At 43.8% G+C, this 24110-nt stretch overlaps 1 protein-coding gene across 1 annotated transcript in view; it reads left to right on the forward strand.

The window, feature by feature from the left end:
• Positions 1-24110, forward strand: part of csmd1 (CUB and Sushi multiple domains 1) — a 501649-nt gene that overhangs the window by 471973 nt on the left and 5566 nt on the right. Inside the window, exons 52-57 of the mRNA XM_033020497.1 lie at positions 3878-4057; positions 7990-8055; positions 18255-18416; positions 20832-20944; positions 22479-22563; positions 23570-23702. Of these exons, the coding sequence (XP_032876388.1) occupies positions 3878-4057; positions 7990-8055; positions 18255-18416; positions 20832-20944; positions 22479-22563; positions 23570-23702 (739 nt within the window). The remainder of the gene's footprint in view (positions 1-3877; positions 4058-7989; positions 8056-18254; positions 18417-20831; positions 20945-22478; positions 22564-23569; positions 23703-24110) is intronic.

Below are 24110 nucleotides of genomic sequence, written 5' to 3' on the forward strand. Positions count from 1 at the left end.
TTGATTCTGAGCTGGTGGAAATTTTTTAATGGATTTATTTCCATCCAGTGATCTAGCCTCAAACATAGCGGTTGCATTTACTTGGACATCCTGATACAATTTTACAACCATAAACAGCGGCACGGCAAGTTGCTGCCTTATAGCACCTGAGACCCAGGTTTGAACCTGATTAACGGTGCTGTCTGTACGGAATTTGTACGTTGTGACAGCGTGCATTTTCTCCGGGTGCTCCGGGTTCCTCAAACACTCCAAAGATGTACAGGTTTACAGGTTAATTGGCTTTGGTAAAATTGCAAATTGTCCCTTGTGTGTAGGATAGTATTAGTGTATGGGGTGATCACTGGTCGGTGCAGACTCGGTGGGCCGAAGGGCCTGTTACCGTGCTTATTCTCTAAATTCTAAAAACTCTAAACATGGTCATGAAACTACAGACATTGGCTTACCAATCTGTAATGCCAAGTCAGGAACTGGATTGGAGTACGTAGTGTCTCCTGGTTGCTAACTTCACTTCCCATTCCCACACTGGCCTTTCTATACTGGGCCTCCCTCATTTCCAGAGTGAGGCCACTTGCAAACAGCGCTATAACAGCCCCCCCCCCCCCACCCCCCCCCCCCCCCCCCCCACCCGCGCCACACACACACACACACACACACACACACACACACACACACACACACACACACACACACACACACACACACACACACACACTCAGTCTGAAGAAAGGTCTCAACCCGAAATGTCACATTCATATTCTTCAGAGATGCTGCCTGAGTTACTCCAGCACTTTGTGTCTTAATTTGTAAACCAGCATCTGCAATTCCTTGTGTCTGCCATATTCCATTTGGGTAACCTACAGCCTAACGGCATGAACATTGAATTCTTCTATTTCACGTAACTAATTTACTAACAACGCCTACTTCCTTTATCAATTTTATTGTGTTTTTTATTATTGTTGTTTTTTTCCCCTCTTTTTCCTGTGCCCCACGTGGGTGGCACGGTGGCGCAGTTGTATTGCTGCTCCGGAGACCCAGGTTCGATCTTGTCTACAGGTGCTGTCTGTGCGGAGTTTGTACTTTCTCTCTGTGATCACCTGGGTTTTCCCCGGTTGCTCCAGTTCCCTCCCACATTCTAGAGACGTGCAGGTTTGTAGTTTAATTGGCCTCTGTAAATTGTCCCTAGTGTGCAGGATAGAACTAGTGTATGGGTGACTGCTGGTTAGCGTGGACTCAATAGGCCGAAGGGCCTGTTTCCATGCCTTGTCTTTACACTAAGCCTGGATTTGGATCCATTTCTCCCCTTCTCTGGTGATGGTGTCAATGGAAGGAAGTTGGTTTGCGTGATGGTTGGCTGTGTCCACAACTCTGCAATTTTTTGCTGTTTCCAAACCAAACCATTTATTCTGCTTTCTTTAGAGCATCTGTAGAAGTTGGTGAGGAAAAAAAACATTAGGTTCAAGAGCGTGGTTGATAAAAAGGCACCTCGATCCCCGGGTTCACTGACCCCATCAATCCACCACCACCTCCATGCCCAGGAGCTCTGCTAGAGGCACGTGCAAGAGCAGGGCATTAGGTTGTGACTGCTTACAACCCCTGTTGGCCAATTCTCCAAGCATCAGCTTAATTTAAAGTGTATCTCTTTTCTGCAACATGATAGAAATACCAAAGACATGGGCATGCTGCAAGCAATTTACTAATTTGTCATCCTGAGCATCAATGTTGCTGCTCATGTACTTTGCAGTTGAGCCTCTGAATATGAATCAAGTACTGTCCCCATACATATGAAGGCTCTGCTGTTCCAGTAACATTGAAGTGTTTTTCCCTTATGATCTGTGTTGAAATTGATTTGTATAGCGGAACAATAGACAGCAAAACACAAATTACTGAGATTAACCTCCAGATCTCTGTTTTAGCAAAATAAAATGGAAACATTGTTGTTTGCATATGATAGCACCCGAGGTGATCCCTTGTTGCTTCTATCGTAATGAAAGTTGGGACTTTAACAATGGGAAGATTTGTCATGCTGCTTCACAAAAATAACGGGTGCTAATATTAACTGTTTATGTACTACATTTGGTGTCTCTTAAAACACCTTGAACGCACGCACCACCAGGCTCAGGAACAACATTTTGGGACCTGCTATGCCCAAGACCGCAATAAATTGTAGATAGTTGTAGATGTAGCCCAGTCCATCACACAAACCTGACTCCATCAACACATCATACTACCTCAGGAAAGCAGACAACATATCCAAAGCCTTTCCCACCCTGGTCATTCCTTCATAGAAACATAGAAAATAGGTGCAGGAGTAGGCCATTCGGCCCTTCGAGCCTGCACCGCCATTCAATATGATCATGGCTGATCATCCAACTCAGTATCCTGTACCTGCTTTCTCTCCATACCCCCTGATCCCTTTAGCTACAAGGGCCACATCTAACTCCCTCTTAAATATAGCCAATGAACTGGCCTCAACTACATTCTGTGGCAGAGAATTCCAGAGATTCAGCACTCTCTGTGTAAAAAAATGTTTTTCTCATCTCAGTCCTAAAAGATTTCCCCTTCATCCTTAAACAGTGACCCCTTGTTCTAGACTTCCCCAACATCGGGAACAATCTTCCTGCATCTAGCCTGTCCAACCCCTTAAGAATTTTGTAAGTTTCTATAAGATCCCCCCTCAATCTTCTAAATTCTAGCGAGTACAAACCGAGTCTATCCAGTCTTTCTTCATATGAAAGTCCTGACATCCCAGGAATCAGTCTGGTGAACCTTCTCTGTACTCCCTCTATGGCAAGAATGTCCTTCCTCAGATTAGGAGACTAAAACTGACTCTCTCCCTCCTCCTGTTGGATAGAAACATGGAAAAATAGAAGATAGCGAAGTTTAAATGTGCGCACCACTAGACTCAGGAACAGCATCTTCCCCTCTATTATCGGGCTTCTGAATGGTCCTTTCATAAGCTAGGGTACTGTCCAATTCACCTCTGCCCAATTGTGGACATTGTACTTTGTCTATGCACCTCGCGCGCGACAATCCTGAGAACTATATTTTGCACTCTGTTTCCTCCTCTTTTCTCTACCTATTGTTCTTGACTTTGGCTTGATTGTGTTATCTGATTTGAGATACAGTATCAAAGAACAGTGAAATAATACAATGAGATCAATATATCAATTGGGAAAATACAATGTGCAGTATTATCTGATGTGTTTGGATAGCATGCAAAACCAGTCTTTTCATTGTACTGCGGAAAATGTGACAATAATAAGCCTAAACGTAAATGTTGAGACCAGCATTCCCTGGGCGGAATGGTCTCAATGACCTAATTCTGCTCCTAGAACAAATGAACATGAGGGGGTGGCACAGTGGCACAGCGGTAGAGTTGCTGCCTTACAGTCCCAGAGACCCGGGTTTGACGCTGACTACGGGTGCCATCTGGACGGAGTTTGTACGTTCTCCCCCTGACCTGCGTGGGTTTTCTCCAGGTGCTCCGGTTTCCTTCCACACTTCAAAGACGTACAGGTTTGTAGGTAAATTGCCGTGGTATAAATGTAAATTGTCCTCAGTGTGTAGGATAGCAATAATGCGATGTAAAGCGCCTTGAGTATTAGAAAGGCACTATATAAATCCCATCCATTATTATTATTATTATTAATGTGCAAGGATCACTGGTCGGCGTGGACTAGATGGGCCGAAGGGCCCGTTTCCGCGCTGTATCTTGAAACTAAATTAAACTAAACAAAACTTATGAACATTGATCAGCTATGATCATATTGAATGACGGGGCAGCCTTGAGGAGTTTGGTGACCTACTCCTGCTCCCATTTTCCTGTGCTCTCATTTTGCATTGCCGTCTAATTTTGCCAATATTTTATCCCCCAAAGCCCACAACTGCAGACAACCAGAAACCCCTCCCAATGTGGACGTGAGAGCCATTGAACTGCCGACGTTGGGATACACCTTGCTTTACACCTGCCAGCCGGGATTGTACCTGGCCGGGGGATCAGAGCACCGGGCATGCAGGAGTGATGGCAAGTGGTCGGGGAAGCCACCAGTCTGTCAAGGTGAGTATGAGGAAACTTGCCCGCCAATAAGCCATCTCTGCACAGCAAGGTTCACAGTAGGGGTCACAGTTTAAGAATAAGGGGTAGACCATTTAAGACTGAGATGAGGAAAACATTTTTCACCCAGAGAGTTATGAATCTGTGGAATTTTCTGCCACAGTGGAGGCCAATTCACAGGAAGTTTTCAAGAGAGAGTTAGATTTAGCTCTTAGGACTAACGGAATCAAGGGATATGGGGAAATAGAAGGAATGGGGTACTGATTTTAGATGATCAGCCAATCATATTGAATGGCAGTGCTGGCTCAAAGGGCCGAATGGCTTACTCCTGCACCTATTTTTCCATGTGTTCTGTGTTTCTAAGACTGCCCAAATACACAAACCACCTTTGTTTTCTGGCTGTTGAATGCCAGTTCTGTGTTTCATTTGGAAGTGGACTGTGCAGAAGCCGATGAACAAAAAAAACTTAGTCAAATTCAGTCAAGTTGACTCAAGTTGAGTCAGTACGGTGGCACGGTGGCGCAACAGCGCCAGAGATCCAGGTTCGATCCTGACTACAGGTGCTGTTTGTATGCAGTTCGTACCTTCTCCCCGTGACCGCGTGGGTTTTCTCCAAGTGCTCCAGTTTCCATCCACACTGCAAAGATGTACTGGTTTGTAGGTCAATTGGCTTCTGTAAAGTGTCCGTCGTGTGTAGAATAGGAACTAGTGTACGGGTGATCGCTCGTCGGCGTGAACTCGGTGGGCCAAGGTGCCTGTTTGCACGTTGGATCTCTGAACTAAACTGAGTACAGCGAGATACAGATGCAGTGAAGATCACTCATACAGCAGCATCACAGACACATGATAAACTAGACAACAAACAAAAACAGAAAGTATGCGTAAATTATACAAGATTACACGTATATTCTGCAAGACAGGTTTAAAAAGAAATGAGGCCATGCAAAAAACAAACAAGACTTTAGTGCAAAGCACAGCCGTAAACTAAAGCAAGCCAATGGGAGTATTAAAGATGGACACTACCTTGACCAAAGTCTTATCTTGCTGAGGTGGCTTTAGAGATGTGCAGGACTCGGTTCAAGAACTTATTAGAAAGTAACTATTCCTGATCGTGGTGATGTGGGACTTCAGACCTCTGTACCTCCTGCCCGACGGGAGGAGTGAGAAAGAGGCACTGCCTGGAAAGTGGAGAGATCCTTGATGATAGATACCGCCTTCTTGAGGCAGAGCCTCATGTAGATGCTTTGATAGTGTGAAGGACTGTCCCCGTGAAGGACCAAGCTGAGTCCAAAGTGGCAATAAAATGGGGTTGGTGGACTCCACCCACTTGTTGCCTCCCCACTAAAATGAGCCATCACTAGTTCAGTTGGGTTATTGATAGATACTTGCACATTAAGGAGTTGTGGCATCGGGCACAGCATTAATGACCTAATCCTGTTTCTAGATCCTATGTTATTTTGTGTAAAAACAAACTGCCCATGCTGGTTTACACTGAAGATAGACACAACAGCTGGAGTAATTCACCGGGTCACACAGCATATCTGGAGATGTTTCAGATCGGGACCTTTAGAATCTTCTTCACAGTCTGAAACGTCACCCATTCCTTCTCACCGACATGAGCCTATCTGAGGAAAGATATGCTGGCTCTGGAGAGGGTCCAGAGGAGGTTTATACGAATAATTCCAGGAGTGAGTGGGTTAGCATATGATGAGCGTTTGACAGCACTGGGCCTCTATTCGCTGGAATTTAGGAGGTTGAGGGGGGACTTCATTGAAACTTACAGAATAATGAAAGGCATAGATAGAGTGGATGTGGAGATGTTTCCACTGGTGGGAGAGTCTAGGACCAGAGGTCATAGTCTCAGAATTAAAGGGCTCTTTTTTTGAAAGGAGGTGAGGAGGAACTTCTTGAGTCAGACGGTAGTTAATCTGTGGAACTCATCGCCACAGAGGGCTATGGATGCCGAGTCAGTGGATATTTTTAAGGAAGAGATAGACATGTTCTTGATTGACGGGTGTCAGGGGTTATGGGGAGAAGGCAGGAAAATGGGATTAGGAGGCAGAGATCAGCCATGATTGAATGGTGGAGTAGACTCGATGGGCCAAATGCTCTAATTCTACTCCTATATCTTGTGAACTTGTGAACATTTACAACCATCTTCAGTGAAACAGGGCAGGAAATGTTTGGATCTATATTTTTGGCAGAATAGGGATGCAGATCGCTGCTGTCCTGACCCGCCGCAGTGAACAATTGTTTCTGAAGTGCAGGATGTAATGGTTTCTAGTCAATGAATATATTCCTTCAGGAATCCCCACTGTGTTAAACAGTAATTGACAACTGGTGACTGCCACAAGTCAGTTATTTATCTTGGATTGCTACAAAAACCTGTGAGACGTTGTCTGCTAGATTAGACTAAATTGATTGTGTTCTTTGCATTTCTAAGTTTGTGGATTCTGTCAATTACCTTGGAAAGGTAAACAGCATATTTGATCATGGATATGATTGACTTTAGAGAAACAGCACGGAAACAGGCCCTTCGGCCCACTAATTCCTCACCAACCAGCGATCCTCGCACACTAGCGCTGTGCTACACATTAGTGACAATTCACAGAAACCAATTAACCTACAAACCTTGGAATTATTCTTATAATCACAAGTTTGCTGACTGTCACCTAGTTGCTATTACAAGAGTACAATACTATCTACCAAAATTCTGCAAGTTTATTTTACAAGGGCAGGGAGACAAATTAAATGGAAATCTGTCTATTAACGATATCCTAATACCTACCTTTCTGAGGAGCAGGTTGTTCCACATAGTTTGGACTTCAATATCACCAAAGAAGCTGCTAAACCAAGTTAGTTTTCATTTTTCAAAGATGGCATCTTGCTCAAAACGAGAGTTAAATTGGTTTAGCAGCTATTTTGATGATATTGAAGTGCAAACCATTTGGAACAAGCTGCCCCCAGAGAATACAAACTGCGATAATAAAGCTTCAAAGCCTCTCGGGATCAGGACAACAGCCTGTACTATAGCAGTGCTAATCATCGTCCAGATTGAAGTGTCATGTGCATGTTCCTCAATGATGCAGGAATCAGGTCATCCAGCTGTAACCCATCTCTCTCTCTGGATCATCTGCTGTCAGCTTAGCACATCTGTCTTTGTAATATATCCCATCAAGTTGGGTCGAGCCACTGTCTCACAGCTCCAGTGATTCTGGTTCAATCCTGACCTTAGGTGTTGTCTGTGTGGAGTTTGAACATTCACCCTGAGACCGCATGGATTTCACTCTTGGTGCTCCAGTTTGTGGGAGGATTCGATGATACAGAGATACTTTATTGTCCCATGTACCCAGGTACAGTGTCATGCTTTGATTTGCATACAACCCGGTAAAATCATACAGCAGATCTCACCTAGGCAGTGCACAAGCGCCGCCATGTTTTGGCGGTGACAAAGCTACAAAAGTTGACTGAACGGTTCTATGTACCGCCTGCCGCCGCACTTGGCAGCAGCCCCCCCCCCCCCCCCCCCTTCCGGGCACCCCCTCCGTTCTCGGCTGAAGCATTCTCACGAAGTACAAGCCTTGAAACTAAGGGATGAGACAAGGAATTTTTTTGCTTTCGTATCAGGTCTATAATGAAGTTGCCTGCTCTAATTGTATTGCTAAAAGCAGCAAGCAATATGAAAATGCTCATCTCTTGACCAGCCTCGAGGAGTTAATCACCCTGCACAGCAGATGATTAATCCCAAAATAGACACAAAATGCTGGTGTAACAGGGACAGGCAGCATCTCTGGAGAGAAGGAATGGGTAACGTTACGGGTCAAGACCCTTCCTCAGTCTATCTTCGGTGTAAAACCGGCATTTGCAGTTCCTTCCTACAGATAATGAATCCTTGTATTTGACAGAATCTAATGACCTTGCTGGTTTTTTTGCAGCTGGACCCAAAATAAATGGAAGCCCAAAAGGTACTGATCCAGGGTCACATAGAACCAAAGCTCCAGGTAGGTGCCCATCTCCTCTTAATCACTCAACATTTGGTCTTTCTTTATTATGGCCTCTCTATCTCGAAATACTAAAAGTCAAAGATAACATAAATAAATAGAGCTTTCTTGGCACATGGAAAGCTGCTGTAATTGTGTTGGTTTAAAATACAGTTAGTAGACCCATTAAAGTTGCTTCTCCAAATAGAATGCAATGAAGCATGTTGTCTGAGGAGAAATGTACACAAGAAATGTATACAAGAAGGCGTATAATATCAAGAGAGGAATAGATCAGGTAAATACACCACAGTCTCTTGCCCAGAGTTGGGGAATCGAGAACCAGAGTTAAATGCAGACAGGTGGGTCTAGTGTAGATGGGACATGTTGGTCTGTGTAGGCAAGTTGGGTCGAATGGCCTCTTTCCACTATGACTGTGTGACTCTATGATGCCAAATGTGAAGTCTTGGCTGTAGAATGCCAACAGACAGTACAGGATCCAAGCGTGTCACTCCTTACTCTCTCATGCAGGAGTTTGAAGAAATAAGCCCTAAAAATATAAATATTTGCAACATAGAAATATCTAGTTCGTTTCTGATAATGAAAAAATACAAGCGTAGTGGCGGCATGGTGGTGCAACGGTAGTGTTGTTGCCTTACTGCGCCAGAGACCCGGGTTCGATCCTGACTACGGGTGCTGTCTGTACGTAATTTGTACATTCTCCCTGTGACTGCGTGGGTTTTTTCCGTGTGCTCGGGTGTATTTCCACATACCAAAGATGTATAGGTTTGTAGGTTAATTGGCTTCGGTAAAATTGTCCTTATGGGGCTGTCCCACTGTATGAGCTAATTCAAGAGTTCTCCCGAGTTTCCCCTGATTCGAACTCGGAGAATTACGGTAATAGCCGCTCATAGGTACTCGAGGCTCTCGTGGAGATTTTTCATTGAACATGTTGAAAAATCTTCACGAGTCTTTTTTCAACATGTTGAAAAATCTTCACGAGTCTTTCCGAGCTTACCGCGTTTCCCGAGTACCTGCCGTTAGCGTTACGAGCCGCTAAGGGACGTCCCGAGCTCCGATGTACCCGCTACGTACATTCTACTTGCTTACCACGAGTTTGATTTTTTTTAAACTCAGGAGAGCTCTTGAATTAGCTCGTACAGTGGGACAGCCCCTTTAGTATGTAGGATAGTTTAGTTTAGTGCCACGTTTTGCGACGTACAGTGATAGGCTTTTGCTGCATGCTAACTAGTCAGCAGAATGATAGTACGGGATTACAATCGTGCCATCCAGTGTACAGATTGCTGTCGGAGTAGAGATTTAAAAGAGTGGAGAGATTGTAATGCATCATTGCAGATCCACTTCTGTGACGAGCACGCAAAGAGTCGCCTACTAGTGTATGGGTGATCGCTGGTCGTGGCGGACTCGGTGGGCTGAAGGGCCTGTTTCACCACTGTATATCTAAAGTCTAAAGTAACAATCTAAGATATCACAACTGTGGCCATCGGCAAAGTCAGTCTGAATTCATAACATTAGTACTTTAAAGCAGCAGCATTCAGTACTTCAAGGGCAGGGAAGAGTTGATGATGTCTGTTAACCATGTCACATCAGCTTTCATCTCTAAAGGGGGTTATTTAAGATAAACAGAGAAATCAATTGCAAACTGTTCTACTAGCATGCAAGAAAGAAAATTGGTGGATTTGTTGATTTGATTCGCATCACCGTTATAAAATGATACCACAGGTTATGGATTAGTTGGAAATTTGGACCGAGAAATAACAGATGGAGTTTAATCTGGATAAGTGTGAAGAGTTGCACTGTGGAATGTTAGAGGAATATAGACAATACATGACAGATCCTTGGGGGGATTCATGTACAGAGAGAAGTTGGGGTGCAACTCCATAGCTCCCTGAATGTGGCTGCACTTCTGGATAGGATGGCAAAGGGGATTCACAGTGTACTTGTCTTCATCAGTTGGGGCATCAAGTATAAAAGTCATGAAGTCATGTTCCAGCGTATATAATAACTGGGCCACATTGACAGTATTGTGTGTAGTTCTGGTCACCACACTCGAGTAAGGATGTGGATGCCTTGGAGTGGGTGTAGAAGAGGTTCACCAAAAGATGAACTGAATTGGAGTTCATTCGTTATAAGGCAGGCGCGGTTGGACAAATTTAGACTGTTTTATCCGGTGCACCCAAAGCACTTTCAAATCTAAGAGGAAAGAAATTCAGTCTTTTCCTCAGGATGGAAGTGACAAAAACGAGAGGGCATGGGTTTAAGTGTGAGGGGCGAAGTTCGAGGGAAATGCAAAGTTCTTTATACAGAGTGATAGGTGCCTAGAATGTGCTACCAGTGTAGTTTAATAAGTTCATGTTATAGGAGCAGAATAAGGCCATTAGGCCCATCAAGTCTACTCCAGCATTCAATCATGGCTGATCTATCTTTCCCTAATAACCACTGATACCTGCATTATTCAAGAATCTGTCAATCTCTTCCTTAAAAATACATGTTGACTTGGCCTCCACAGCCATCTGCGCTTGTGGTAGAAGCAGATATGATAGCAACATTTAAGAGCACCATTTCCTCCCTCTACTCGCTTCTAGGTAAGTATAGGTAAGGACTGGACCAACATAGACTAAGTGCACGGGATTAATTTAGACCAACATCATGGTCAGTGTAGACATGGTGGGTTGAAGGGCCCATTCTTCTGCCATACCCATTCTATGTTCTCATAAAGAGTAATGAAAACAAAAGTTGATGTCTCGTGGACCGGGATACGAACAATTATAATGGAGGATAAAATAAAAAGCCAAGACTTTAAATCAGTATTATTCATTCAAACTGAAAGACTCAGAAAGCTTGTCAGAATGAGTGAGAAACCAAAAGTGTAATGGTAATGGCAACTGTAATATAATTAATGTAATGAAAGAGACATACTGGAAGAATTTAAAGAATTAGAATTAGTTCTAAAGAAAGATGGTCACTGAGTTAGGAGTTACAGTACATCAGTGCTGAGTTTTGAGAATGACAAGCAAGTATTCCTCGATTTACAAATTCTGGACATGATTTTTTTCTATGTTGCCATTGATTCTTTGGTGTAGTGTTCTTGATTAATTAAGCTTTTTTTTTGCTGTAAAGAATAGTTTGCCTCGGCATGTAAGTGCATTGCACTGAAATGTTACAAAATGTTGCTCAATTAAATGCTTTCCAAGAAATCATCATTTTTTTTTGTAATTTGAGGATTGGCTGCATTCTCAGCTGATTGGAGGCAAGTATTTCAAGAAAGTTTAGTGAGAGATAATTAGGAACTGCGGACCAGTTGGTGTGGTATTAGATGTGTGGAAAATGCTTGGTTCCATTACTAAAGAAGTCGCAACATGGCACCTCATCTCTTTAAAGTGTTCATTTCTGGATTAGCATCATTTTATTAAAGCAATGGGCATGTCAAGACTGATAAAGGATTTTGAAGACAGAATTAGCAGCAAAGATGCAGGAGAGTGTGTTTGAGACCATTAAAGAAATCGGATGAAGACAGGCAGGTAAGATTAAGGAGTATTCAAAGTCATTCTATATGTATTAAGAGAAAGCGTGTAGCTGGGTAAAGAGATTGGTTTGATTTAGAGACACAGGCCCTTCGACCCACCGAGTCCAGGCTGACCAGTGATCCCCATACACTAATTCTATCCTACACACTAGGGATAATTTACATAAGACAATTAGCCTCGAGACCTGCACGTATTTGGAATGTGCGAGACAAATGGAACACCATGGGGAAAACCCACGCGGTCACAGGGAGATCGTACAAACTCTGTACAGACAGCACCTGTAGTCAGTTCTCTGGCGCTGTAAGGCAGCAACTCCACTGTTGCACCACAGTGCCATCCTCAAAGACCATCGGCCTAATCGATGTGCAGAACCAGTGGATGTGGACAAGGTTTTGAATTCTTGTCTGTATTCACCAACGAGAGAGATGTGGAGGATAGTGAGTTCAAGGAGAGGTATGTTAACAGTCTACAGCATGTCAGTATTAAAAAGTTGTAGATGTCTTAGAAACATAGAAAATAGGTGCAGGAGTAGGCCATTCAGCCCTTCAAGCCTGCACCGCCATTCAATATGATCATGGCTGATCATCCAACTCAGTATCCTGTACCTGCCTTCTCTCCATACCCCCTGATCCCTTTAGCCACAAGGGCCACATCTAACTCCCTCTTAAATATAGCCAATGAACTGGCTTCAACTACCTTCTGTGGCAGAGAATTCCAGAGATTCACCATTCTCTGTGTGAAAAATGTTTTCCTCATCTCGGTCCTAAAATATTTCCCCCTTATCCTTAAACTGTGACCCCTTGTTCTGGACTTCCCCAACATCGGGAACAATTTTGTAAGTTTCTATAAGATCCCCCCTCAATCTTCTAAATTCTAGCGAGTACAAGTCGAGTCTATCCAGTCTTTCTTCATATGAAAGTCCTGACATCCCAGGAATCAGTCTGGTGAACCTTCTCTGTACTCCCTCTATGGCAAGAATGTCTTTCCTCAGATTAGGAGACCAAAACTGTACACAATACTCCAGGTGTGGTCTCACCAAGACCCTGTACAACTGCAGTAGAACCTCCCTGCTCCTATACTCAAATCCTTTTGCTATGAATGCTAACATACCATTCGCTTTCTTCACTGCCTGCTGCACCTGCATGCCTACTTTTAATGACTGGTTTACCATGACACCCAGGTCTCGTTGCATCTCCCTTTTTCCTAATCGGCCACCATTCAGATAAAATTCTACTTTCCTGTTTTTGCCACCAAAGTGGATAACCTCACATTTATCCACATTATACTGCATCTGCCATGCATTTGCCCACTCACCCAGCCTATCCAAGTCACCTTGCAGCCTCCTAGATTCTCCTCACAGCTAACACTGCCCCCCAGCTTCGTGTCATCCGCAAACTTGGAGATGTTGCATTCAATTCCCTCGTCCAAATCATTAATATATATTGTAAATAGCTGGGGTCCCAGCACTGAGCCTTGCGGTACCCCACTAGTCACTGCCTGCCATTGTGAAAAGGACCCGTTTACTCCTACTCTTTGCTTCCTGTCTGCCAGCCAGTTCTCTATCCACATCAATACTGAACCCCCAATACCGTGTGCTTTAAGTTTGTATACTAATCTCTTATGTGGGACCTTGTCTTGGAATGCATAAGGGTAGATAATCCCCCATTACTGGATGAGACTGATTGCAGAATGCTACAAGAGCAAGGGAGGGCATTGCAGGCACCGATGCCGATTATTGTTTCCTTGCTAGCTACAGATGAGATATCAGAGAACTGGAGGATAGTTAGTGCTGTTTCTTTACGCAAGAAGACGACCAAATATAAGCCAGGTAATTATAGGTCAGTGAACTGTGTGCCAGTGGTAGGGAAATAATTGGAGAAAATTCTAAGGGAAATGCTTTATGTATTTAGAAAGACGGGACTGATCAGGAATGGTGGCTTTGTGAGGAGAAATACTGCCTCACTAGTTTGATTCATGGTATTCATGGTAGTAGATGTTATTCACATGAACGTTAGGAAAGCATTTGACAGGGTCCAGAGTCTTGTGCAGAAGCTTAAGGCATAGTTTAGATTAGTTTAGAGATACAGCGCAGAAACAGGCCCTAAAACCCACTGAGTCTGCGCTGACCAGCGATCTTCGTACACTAGCACTATCCTACACTGCGCCATTGTGCCATGGCACATGGGATCCAAGGCAAGCTGGCTAATTGGATCCAGAATTGGCTTGGTGATGGGAGACAGAGGGTAGTCAAGGATGTTTCTTTGACTGGATGTCTCTGTCTTGTAATGTACCACAGGGATTAGTGCTGGAGCCCTTGTTATTTGTGAGATATATTAATGAGTAGGATGTAAGCAGGGAGGTACAATTATTAAGTTTTACCGATGACATGAGAATTGTTAATGGATAGCAAAATGGTGTGGATAACTAGGAAGGTTGTATAAGGCCACAGCAAGATTAGATTAGATGGGAGTTAGGTAAATAATTAGTAGAAGAACTTTAAACGCAGCAAGTTCAATATGATGAATTCTGGGACATCAAATTGGGATAGGACATGGACAATAAACAGTAGCGCACAAAAAAAAGTCAATGAGCCCAGCGATCTGGGAGTCCATGGCCATACTTCCATGAAAGTCACAACACAGGGTGATAAATAAGGCATTTGGCATGCTTACATTCTAAGTAGGGGCATAAATGTAGATGAATAGGAAGGAACTGCAGATGTTGGTTTATCCAGGAGACAAATACAAAAAGTTGGAGTAACAGCGGGTCAGTCTGAAGAGTGGTCTCGACCAAAAACGTCATCAATTCCTTTGCTCCAGATACAATGCCTGTCCCGCTGAATTACTCCAGCATTTTGTGTCCATCTTCGGTATAAATGTGGACGTTGGAACTTAAAATACTGGTGAGGCCACACATGCAGTATCATGTGCAATTCTGGTCATTGCACCAGGGAGGAAGGATATAATTGCACGGAGAGGGCGCAGAGGAGATGCACCATGCTGCCTGGATTGAAGAATTTTAGTTATGGGGAGAAAGTGGATAGGCTCAGCTTGTGTTCCCTGGAGTATAGGGGGCTGAAAGGAAACATGTTAGAGGTATACAAGATGACAAGAGGCATAGATAAGGTAGATATTCATAATCTTTCTTCTCTGGGAGATCAAAAACAAGGTGTTGTGGTATTAAGCTGAGAGGAGGGTGCTTTATTCAAAGTGATCTTCGAGTATTGCGGAGGGTGCCCTCTGCCTCCATTTTAAATGGTGAATGGTTGATATCTCAAACCTGATGCCAGAGGAGGTGGTGAAATCAGATATAATTACCACATTTACGAGGCATTTAAATACCCAAGGAATAAAATATATACACAAAATGCTGCAATAACTGTCTGAAGAAGGGTCTCAACCCGAAACATCACCCATTCCTTCTCTCCAGAGATGCTGCCGGTCCCACTGAGTTACTCCAGCATTTTGTATCTATCTTCAGTTTAAACCAGCATCTGCAGTTCTTCCTACACAATAGAAGGATATTGTCTGGTGATGAGAGATTATGGACACAAAGTTTGGATTGGATGTAATGACTGAAGGGCTTGTTTCTACACAATACATCACATGTTAACAAGCTTTACACAACAGGGTGACTGTCATTTTGATGTGTTGGTGCAAAAGGACCCCAAAAGCCAGGACCAATCTGTGTGCTATCCTTGTCAATCACAGACAATAAGACCAACATCTGTAGCTTAATTGGCAATGCAAAGATGTGTAGGAAATTCAGTTCAAAGGATTCAAGAGAGTCAAGTGTTTTATTGCCATACTGGACCCGTTGGGTCCCTGTCACACTGGAGGCCTGGTGTGACAGTCTCTCCCTCTGCCTCAGCCTTAGCCAGCCCCTCTCATACATTAACTGAGGCCCAGGCCAATTTAAATTTTAGAGGCCCCCAAATCAAGATCCATTTGAAGCAGACAGGCATGAGGTTCATGCCAAGTGGCACTGGTCACTGTTGATGTTGGCTGTCTTTTTGAGGCCTTTGATCAGTACCCATGATGGATTGGGCAATGTTCAACACTTTTTGAAGTCTTTTTCATTCCTGGGAAATTTACCTCAATGTGCAAGTATGGAGTTGTGGAGAGAAGGTGGTCTGAAGAAAAGTCTCGACCCGAAACGTCACCCATTCCTTCTCTCCACAGCTGCTTGTCCCGCTGAGTTACTTCAGCTTTTTGTGACGATCTTCAGGTGGAAGATAATGTCAGGTATTTATTTTGGTACAAAGAATAGAAGCACAGTTTATTTTAACTGGTAGGAAACTAATAAATATTGATGCTTTAACACATGTGGGTCCCTTTGTAAAAGAAAAACTAAAGTTGACATCCAGATAGAGTTTGGTTAAATAAAATATGCAAAAAGTGCTGGAGTAAATCAGTGGGTCAGGCTGTATCTCTGGAGAACATTGGTAGGTGATGTTTCAGGTTAGGATCCTTCTTCAGTTTAAGGAAGGATCTTGACCTGAAACATGGTCTATCCAATTTCTCCAGAGATGCTGCCTGAACTGGTGAGTTACTCCAGCAGTTTGTGTCTTTTTTTGTGTGAACTAACATCTGCAGCTCCTTGTTTCTCTTTAGCACTTTGGTTAAGCTAGTATAACATAGTATGCTTTGTTTTGTTGTTTGTATTTAATGTACTTGCAAAGCTGCAGCAAGTGAGAATTTCATTGTTCCAGTCCCATTTAACAATTAGAAAAAGCAATAGTCTGTTGATCTTTATTGTGAATGAGTTGAGGAGTAATAGATTAAGGAAGAGGTACTGTGGTTTTTGCATATGGTGAAGCTACACCTGGACAGTTGTATGTCCATTGTCTATTTCTGGCCTTGGCGGCAATTCAGTGAAGTTGTAAGTGGGTGGGTCCACTGGAGTTTAAAATAAGTGGAGGTGTTCTTAGTGAAGTACAAGGCATTATGATGGGCTGACAGAGAATGAGTTGACTCTGATTTTAGAACTTGGTGGGATGACGCAGTCACTCATTCATAATGACTGATATCAGGCGAAAATTTCTCCATTTCATGACCACACTAAAGGACATACCTTTAAGTTGAGTTAAAGGAATTGTGTGGGACAAGTTTGTTTTTTCTTACACAGAGGGTGATGAGTGCCTGGAATACAATTCCAAGGGTTGTGGTTGAAGCAGATATGCTATAGTGGCATTTCAAATATTTTTGGATAGGCATATGGATATGCAAGGGATAGGAGTACAAAGGTTAGGTGCACACATAAGAGATGGTTTTGATATCATGTTCAGCACAGACATTGTGGGCCAAAGAGCCTGTTTTTGTACTGTACAGTTCCGTGTTCATTTGTATCCTTAGGCTCTTCCATGTTAGACTGTGGTGACTGCACGCTTGTTGAGTGCCTTCAGAGCAGGTATTGATAGGCGTCAAGAGATCTGGAGAATAATTAAAAAGTTGAAATCAAGGATCATTCATGGTCTTGCTGATACCTGAATTAGGCTTGAGGGTTCAGATAATCCTTTCCTATACTTCAAAAAATATTTGTCTTTTGGCCCAAACAGAAGAAAACTGTAACGCAATAAATATGTTAAAATCAATTACCAGGAACTGCTGGAAGTGCACCTCCTTCACAACCATGCCTTTATCAAACAGAAATATGTGTCTCTGAATTCTTCCTCTGATTAGATTTGAATGCAAAATAATTTTGGTACTGATCAGTATGAAGAAATGATGCATTTACATGACCATCTGAAACCCAGTTATGAGATCTGCACAGTGGCGCAGCGGTAGAGTTGCTGCCTAAAGGGCCTGTCCCACTTGCACGTGCGTGACATAATTTGCATCATGCTTACCAATCAGCTGGGCAGGAGGCGGGCCGACTGAATTTGGGCGTCGCACGGCGTCGGGCGGTGACGTCATCACGCAACGCCGAGCGGTGACGTCATCGCGCAACGTCACGCGCTAGGCGTACGCCATCAAGACGCTGCGTACGATCGCAATGCGCCTGCTGTGCCGACAGGCCATTGGCTGTGCGAAGATTTCGGACACTGTCAGATTTTCGGAGCCCCGCGCGATCTCGGACCAGCCCCGAACAACTCCGCGCTTCTACGTGGGACCGGCCCCGCACGGCCATACGGTGCCCGTACGCCTCAAGCTACCACGTTTGGTCGCGCCAAACGCATGCAATCGCATGCAAGTGGGACAGGCCCTTTACAGCGCTAGAGTTCCGGGTTCAATCCTGACCATGGGTGCTGTTTGTACAGAGTTTGCATGTTCTCCCTTCTTCTTGTCGAGTCCACACACAAGATTAGAAGTTGTTCAGCCAAAGCTGATCACACTTCTCGGCATCTGCATACAATTATATCTGTCTTGCGCTTCTTGTGCGTGGTGGTAGAAAGAGGGACGCAGAGTGAACGCTCTTTCCTTGACCCCATGTTCTCCCTGTCACCACGTGCATTTCTCTTGGTGCTCCGGTATCACAAAGACATGCAGGCTTGTAGGTTAATTAGCTTATTTAAATTGCCCCTAATGTGTAGGATAGTGCTAATGTACAGGTGATCACTGGTCAGTGCAGACTCAGTGGGCCGAAGGGCCTGTTTCCACACTGTATCTCTGAAGTAAAAAATCTAGAACTTGGTAATGCGATTTCTCTAATGCAAAATCTCGTTGTTTCTTTTAGTTCCTCCAGATGTATTTGCTCAAAATTCTGTTTGGAAGGGGTTCTATGAATACCTTGGAAAGAAACAGCCAGCAACACTAACAGTTAATTATTTTAATGTATCCAGTGGTCGAGTGAATGTTACATTCATTGAGCACAGTAGCATGGAACTCAAGCTATCAGGTAGGTTTTTATTCTTCATAATCATCATGGAGTAACCAAATGAAATTCAGAGGTTTAGTGTCCAGCACGGTGGCACGGCAGTAGTGTCGTTGCCTTACAGCGCTTGCAGCGCCAGAGACACAGGTTCAATCCCAGCTATGGGAGATTGTGGGTTTTCTCCTAGATCTTCTGTTTCCTCTCACACTCCAAAGACATACAGCTTTGTAGGTTGATTGGCTTGGGTTTGTATACTTGGTATGTGTGAATTGCCCCTAGTGTGTGTAGGATAGTGTTAATGTGCAGGGATCGCTGGTAGGTGTGCCGAAGGGCCTGTTTCCATGCTGTATCTCTAAACTAAACAAGTATCCATACCGTCTCTGATGTCCAGGTGAATTTGTTCATTCCTTTATTGGGTTCAAGACATAGTTGAAAGGACCTTCCTTCCTTGCTCTTGAGATGTTGATGGTGAGCTACCTTCATGAATCACTGTGGCACTTCCAATGGACGGATCCCATAGTATGTTGGGGGGGAGTGTTGTAAGATAAAGAAAGACACAACAATGTATTTCCACAGGTAGACAAAATGCTGGAGTAACTCCAGCGGGTCAGACAACATCTCTGGAGAAAAGGTGTAGGTGACATTTCGGGTTGAGATCCGTTTTCAGTCCTGAAACGTAGCCTATTCCTTTTCTCCAGCGATGCTGCCCGACCCACTAAGTTACTCCAACTTTGTGTGTCTATTTTTGGTTTAAACCATCATCTGCAGTTCCTTCCTACACAATGCATTTCCACATCTATACTAGCACCTCTTCCCCAGCCAACAATGGGCCATTATGGACTCCACCCTTCCTGTGGTCACCTGTTGCCAGCCCTGGTTTGTTCTGGTCTTTTCTCGCTCCTGTTTCTCCCACCTCAACTCAACTATGACTTCCAGTCTGAAGAAGGGTCCGACCCGAAACATCATCTATTCCTTTTCTCCGGATATGCTGCTCGACCCACTGAGTTACTGCAGTATTTAGTGTCTTTCCAAAATCAGGATGAAATGGGACTTGGTTAGGGAGATGAAGGTGTTAACATGTGCCCAGGCCCTGTCCTCCTCAGGTAGAGATCTTGATGGAGTCGCCTGGATGAGTAGCTGCAACATATTTGGTAAATTGTACATGCACTCTAGCCACCATGCATTGGTGGATGTTTAAGATGGTTTTGGGGTCATCCTGGATGGTGTCCAACCTTTGAGTAATTGCAGCTGCATCAGACCATTGGAACACATTCCATTTTACGATTTGTTCCTTGCAGATGGTGGTAAGTTTCTAATGTGCCAGATGGTGAGTTACTCACTGCAGTATACCCAGCCTCAGACCAGACCACCACTTGTGGCTATGCTATTTATGTCATGGTCCAGTTCATTTACTCATCGATGGTGACGGTGAGCGATTGATGGCAACTGGGCCTGTACTCGCTGGAGTTTAGAAAAATGAGGGGGGACCTCATTGAAACTTACTGAATAGAGTGGAAGAGTCCAGGACCAGAGTGGGTTTTCTCTGGGTTCTCCGGTTTCCTCCCACACTCCATCGTTCTGCAGATTTGCAAGTTAATTGGCTCTGGTCGGATAGTGCTAGTGTACAAGGTGAATATTGGTTGGCACAGACTCGGTGAGGCGAAGGGCATGTTTCCGCACTGCATCTCTAAACCATGGCTACGATAGCTCAGAGGCTGGGTATCCTGTCACTAATGACTCACCTTCTTGTGATGCAAAGCCTTCACACCATTTGCAAGGCACCAGTCTGACGTTTGTGGCATACTCTCCACAGGCATTGCTGTGAGCAACTCTAGGAACAATCAGGAAGCTTAATGCCATCCAGGACAAAGGTAATGGATATTCCATCACATTCCCCCAGCACACAGCTGCTCATCCCGTTTACTCTATCAATCGTGATCCACGTTGCCAAGGAGGACAAGAGTTTCATCTGCCTGGAAATAATACCACCTACACGTTCACCGCCTAGGTCACGGTGGGGCAGCAGTAGAGCTGCTGGCTTACAGCACCAGAGTCCCTGGTTCAATCCTGACTACTGGAGCTGTCTGTACGGAGTTTGCATCTTCTCCCTGTGACCACGTGGGTTTTCTTTGGGTGCTCCGGTTTCCTCCCACGCTCCAAATGTTTGTAGGTTAATTGGCTTGTGTAAAATTGTAAATTGTTCCTGTTGTGTAGGATCGTGCCTGTTTCCACGCTGTATCTTTAAAGCAAAGTCAAACACTATCTGGATTCCCCTGTAGTGAGAGGGCATTCACCTGAAGCACTGCAGTTGGGGTCACCACCATCTTCTTAAGGTGCCCGAAATAAATGCTGGTCTTACTGGAGAATGAATTGTCTTTAATTTACTTGTAGTGAAAATAGCATGCACTTCGTATCCGACCACTGTGTTTCTTCTTGCAGGAATCTATAAAAGGGAAGAGACTCGACTTTATTTAAAGGTGTATCAGATTAAAGGACCTATTGAGATCTTTGTGAGCAAGTTCAGAAATGATAACTGGGCTTTGGATGGTCATGTAAGTACATAATTTCTTCAAACCCATCAGTTCCCCAATTATTTGGCAATCAAATGCAAGCAAGATTTTCTTAAATGTTGCATGTTAAAAGCATAAGCAGACCTGATGTAAAATATTGACATTGCTTTGCCTATACAGATATATCTCTTGCACTGTTGCAATTTTTCAGCATCTGTAAAGTCCTGTGTCTCTTAATGGTTCAGTATTTTACTTAAAGTGGAGCTGTACCATGAAGACTTATTATGAGTGGATATCTTATTGAATAGTGAAAGGCCTGAATTGAGTGGATGTGGAAAAAAACAGAGGGCACAGCCTCAGAATAAAAAGATATGCTTTTAGAAAGAAAATGAGGAAGACATTTCTTTAGTCACAGGGTGGTGAATCTGTGGCATTCATTGCCACAGAGGCCAAGTCTATGGATATTTTAAAAGTGGAAATTTACAGATTCTTGATTGGTAATGGTGTCAGGAGTTATGAGAAGAATGCAGGTGAGAGGGAAAGATAGATCAGCCATGATTGAATGGTGGAGTAGACAATGGGCCAAATGGCCTAATTCTGCACCTAGAACTTATGAACATTATGTCCCAGTCAGTGATTGAATTAATCAGCTACAGAAGAGATTATTTTATGGCCTTGCAGCACTGTGCTGAGAAATTTAAATATTAGTCAAGTCTTCTCCACTTCTGATGCGGTCGACCATTACATCATAGGACACGTGCACCTTGATGTTGGGATCCTCTGCAATTATGAAAGCTGGCAATGGTCCGTGGCTGGACTTCAGATTTCATTGACTGTCAGAAGTTAGTTTTAAGTAGGTGTCTGTGTATGAATCAATGCAGCACAGGAGAACAGAAGTGTCAATTTAAAAGTCAAAATAATCTTTTACACAACAAATGGTTCCATCGAGAATCCAAACATCTTAAAATATTGAGAGTTGAATAAAATACTTAAAGAGTATTAAGTATAGAAGTTGGGAGATCATGTTGCAATTGAATAAGACATTGGTGAGTCCGCATTTAGAGTTGTGTGCACCTCGTTATAGGAGAAATGGTGCAGAAAAAACTTACGAGGATATTGCCAGGACTCGAGGGCCTGAGCTGTAGGGAGAGGTTGAGCAGGCTAGTACTTTTTTCCTTGGAGCGCAGGAGGATGAGTATTAATCTTATAGAGGTGTATAAAATCATGAGAAGAATAGATCCGCTAAAAACGCACAGTCTCTCGCCCGGAGGTGGGGAATCCAGAACCAGACGACTCAGGTTTAAGGTGAGAGGGGAAAGATTTAATTGGAACCTGAGGGAATAACCTTTTTTTACACACAAAGGATGGAGGGTGTATGGAACGAGCTGCCAGAGGGGGTAGTTGAGGTTGGTGCTATCACAACATTTAAGAAACAGTTAGAGGGTTACAAGGACAGGGTAGGTTTTAGAGATGTGGGCAGGTGGGACATGTTAGTCGGTGTGGGCAAGTTAGGCCGAAAGGCCTGTTTCCACGCTGTGTAACTCCATGCCTCTAAAATATTGACTATTACATTTAGGTATCCGCTGAACCCGAAGGGACTTTTGTCTACCAGGGGTTCGTTCAAGGCAAAGACTTCCGGCAATTTGGCTTTCAGAGACAAGGTTGGTGAATGTGATGCTCTCACTCTTTGACCACTCTTCCTCAATAACCCGTAATCTGGTGTTTCTTGCATGCGATTTTAGTGGATTACTTATGTACACTTTGCTAATTGGGGAATGTGCTTATTTATGGCAACACTTTACTGAAATCTGCACCCCATTCCTTTAAGAGGGAGATGAAGGAGAATTTATTTAGTCAGAGGATGGTGAATCTGTGGAATTCTTTGCCACAGGCGGCTGTGGAGGCCAGGTCAATGGATATTTTTATTGCAGAGATAGATAGATTCTTGATTAGTACAGGTGTCAGGGCGTTATGGGGAGAAGGCAGGAGAATGGGGTTAGGAGGGAGAGATAGATCAACCATGATTGAATGACAGAGTAGACTTGATGGACCGAATGGCCTACCTGCTCCCATCACTTATGATCCTGGCCACTCCCTCTCCCATCAGGCAAGAGGTCCAGGAGTGTGAAAATGTGCACCTCCATATTCAGGGACAGTTTGTCGCAACGGAACCATCCGACCAACAACTACAGAGTGTTCCTGAGCTACTATCTACCTCATTGGAGACCCCCCAAACCATCTTTGATTTGTTCTTTTCACACCTCTAGTTCCCCCCCCCCCTTCCCCCCGAGTCTGAAGAAGGGTCTCGACCTGATACGTCACCTATTCCTTTTCTCCAGAGATGATGCCTGACCTGCTGTGCTACTCCAGTATTTTGTGTCTATGGTGTAAACCAACAACTGCAGTTCCTTCTTACACAATTTGACCTTGCACAGTTATCCCCTTTATCATGTATCTGTACACTGTGGATGGCTTGATTGTAATCATTTATTGTCTTTCACATGCAACAAATGTTCAGTACACATGACAAAAACATAGACAACAACAAAAAAATCATTGCGCATGCGACAATAAATGGCCATTGATCTTGCTCTTTCCATTCCCCCCCCCTCAGCTCCAACCCCAGCCTGTGACTTTGACCCACTAACTCTTTTTTCTCCCTTTCAGGACCGCCAGGCGGATCGCAGGACAAGTCTAATTATTACTACGGCACAAGCAGCAGTTCAGTAGCAGCTGCCATCCTGGTCCCCTTCTTTGCCCTCATTCTGGCAGGATTTGCTTTTTACCTCTACAAACACAGGTGAAACATTTTGCATCCTTCTCTCACGAGATAGCCACCTCTAGAAGAGTATAGAGTTTAACATGAACGTCATGTTGTGTACAAGATTCATCCTATTGAATCCCAATATGCCATCGGTCAGAATGTGATTTACTGCCAACTTCCAGGTTCCCCAACTTTGGCAGTTATAGTTTAGCTTGCCCCCACACCAAGCAAATATTTTGACCAAACTAACAATATAAATCAATGGAGAGTTGTTAAAACCCAGTACACAGCTGATTAACTTTAAAAGAGTAATTGTCTCACGGACATACAAGTCACTGTTCATTTAATCCACTGAACAATCTCACAATAATAATCAAAATGAAGAGTTGATCAGATCCAGTACCGTGTTTAAATAACTTAAGGTCTTTGCTCTTAAGCTATAGG

Source organism: Amblyraja radiata, chromosome 5 (genome assembly GCF_010909765.2).
Source record: "Amblyraja radiata isolate CabotCenter1 chromosome 5, sAmbRad1.1.pri, whole genome shotgun sequence".
Taxonomy (NCBI): Eukaryota; Metazoa; Chordata; class Chondrichthyes; order Rajiformes; family Rajidae; genus Amblyraja; species Amblyraja radiata.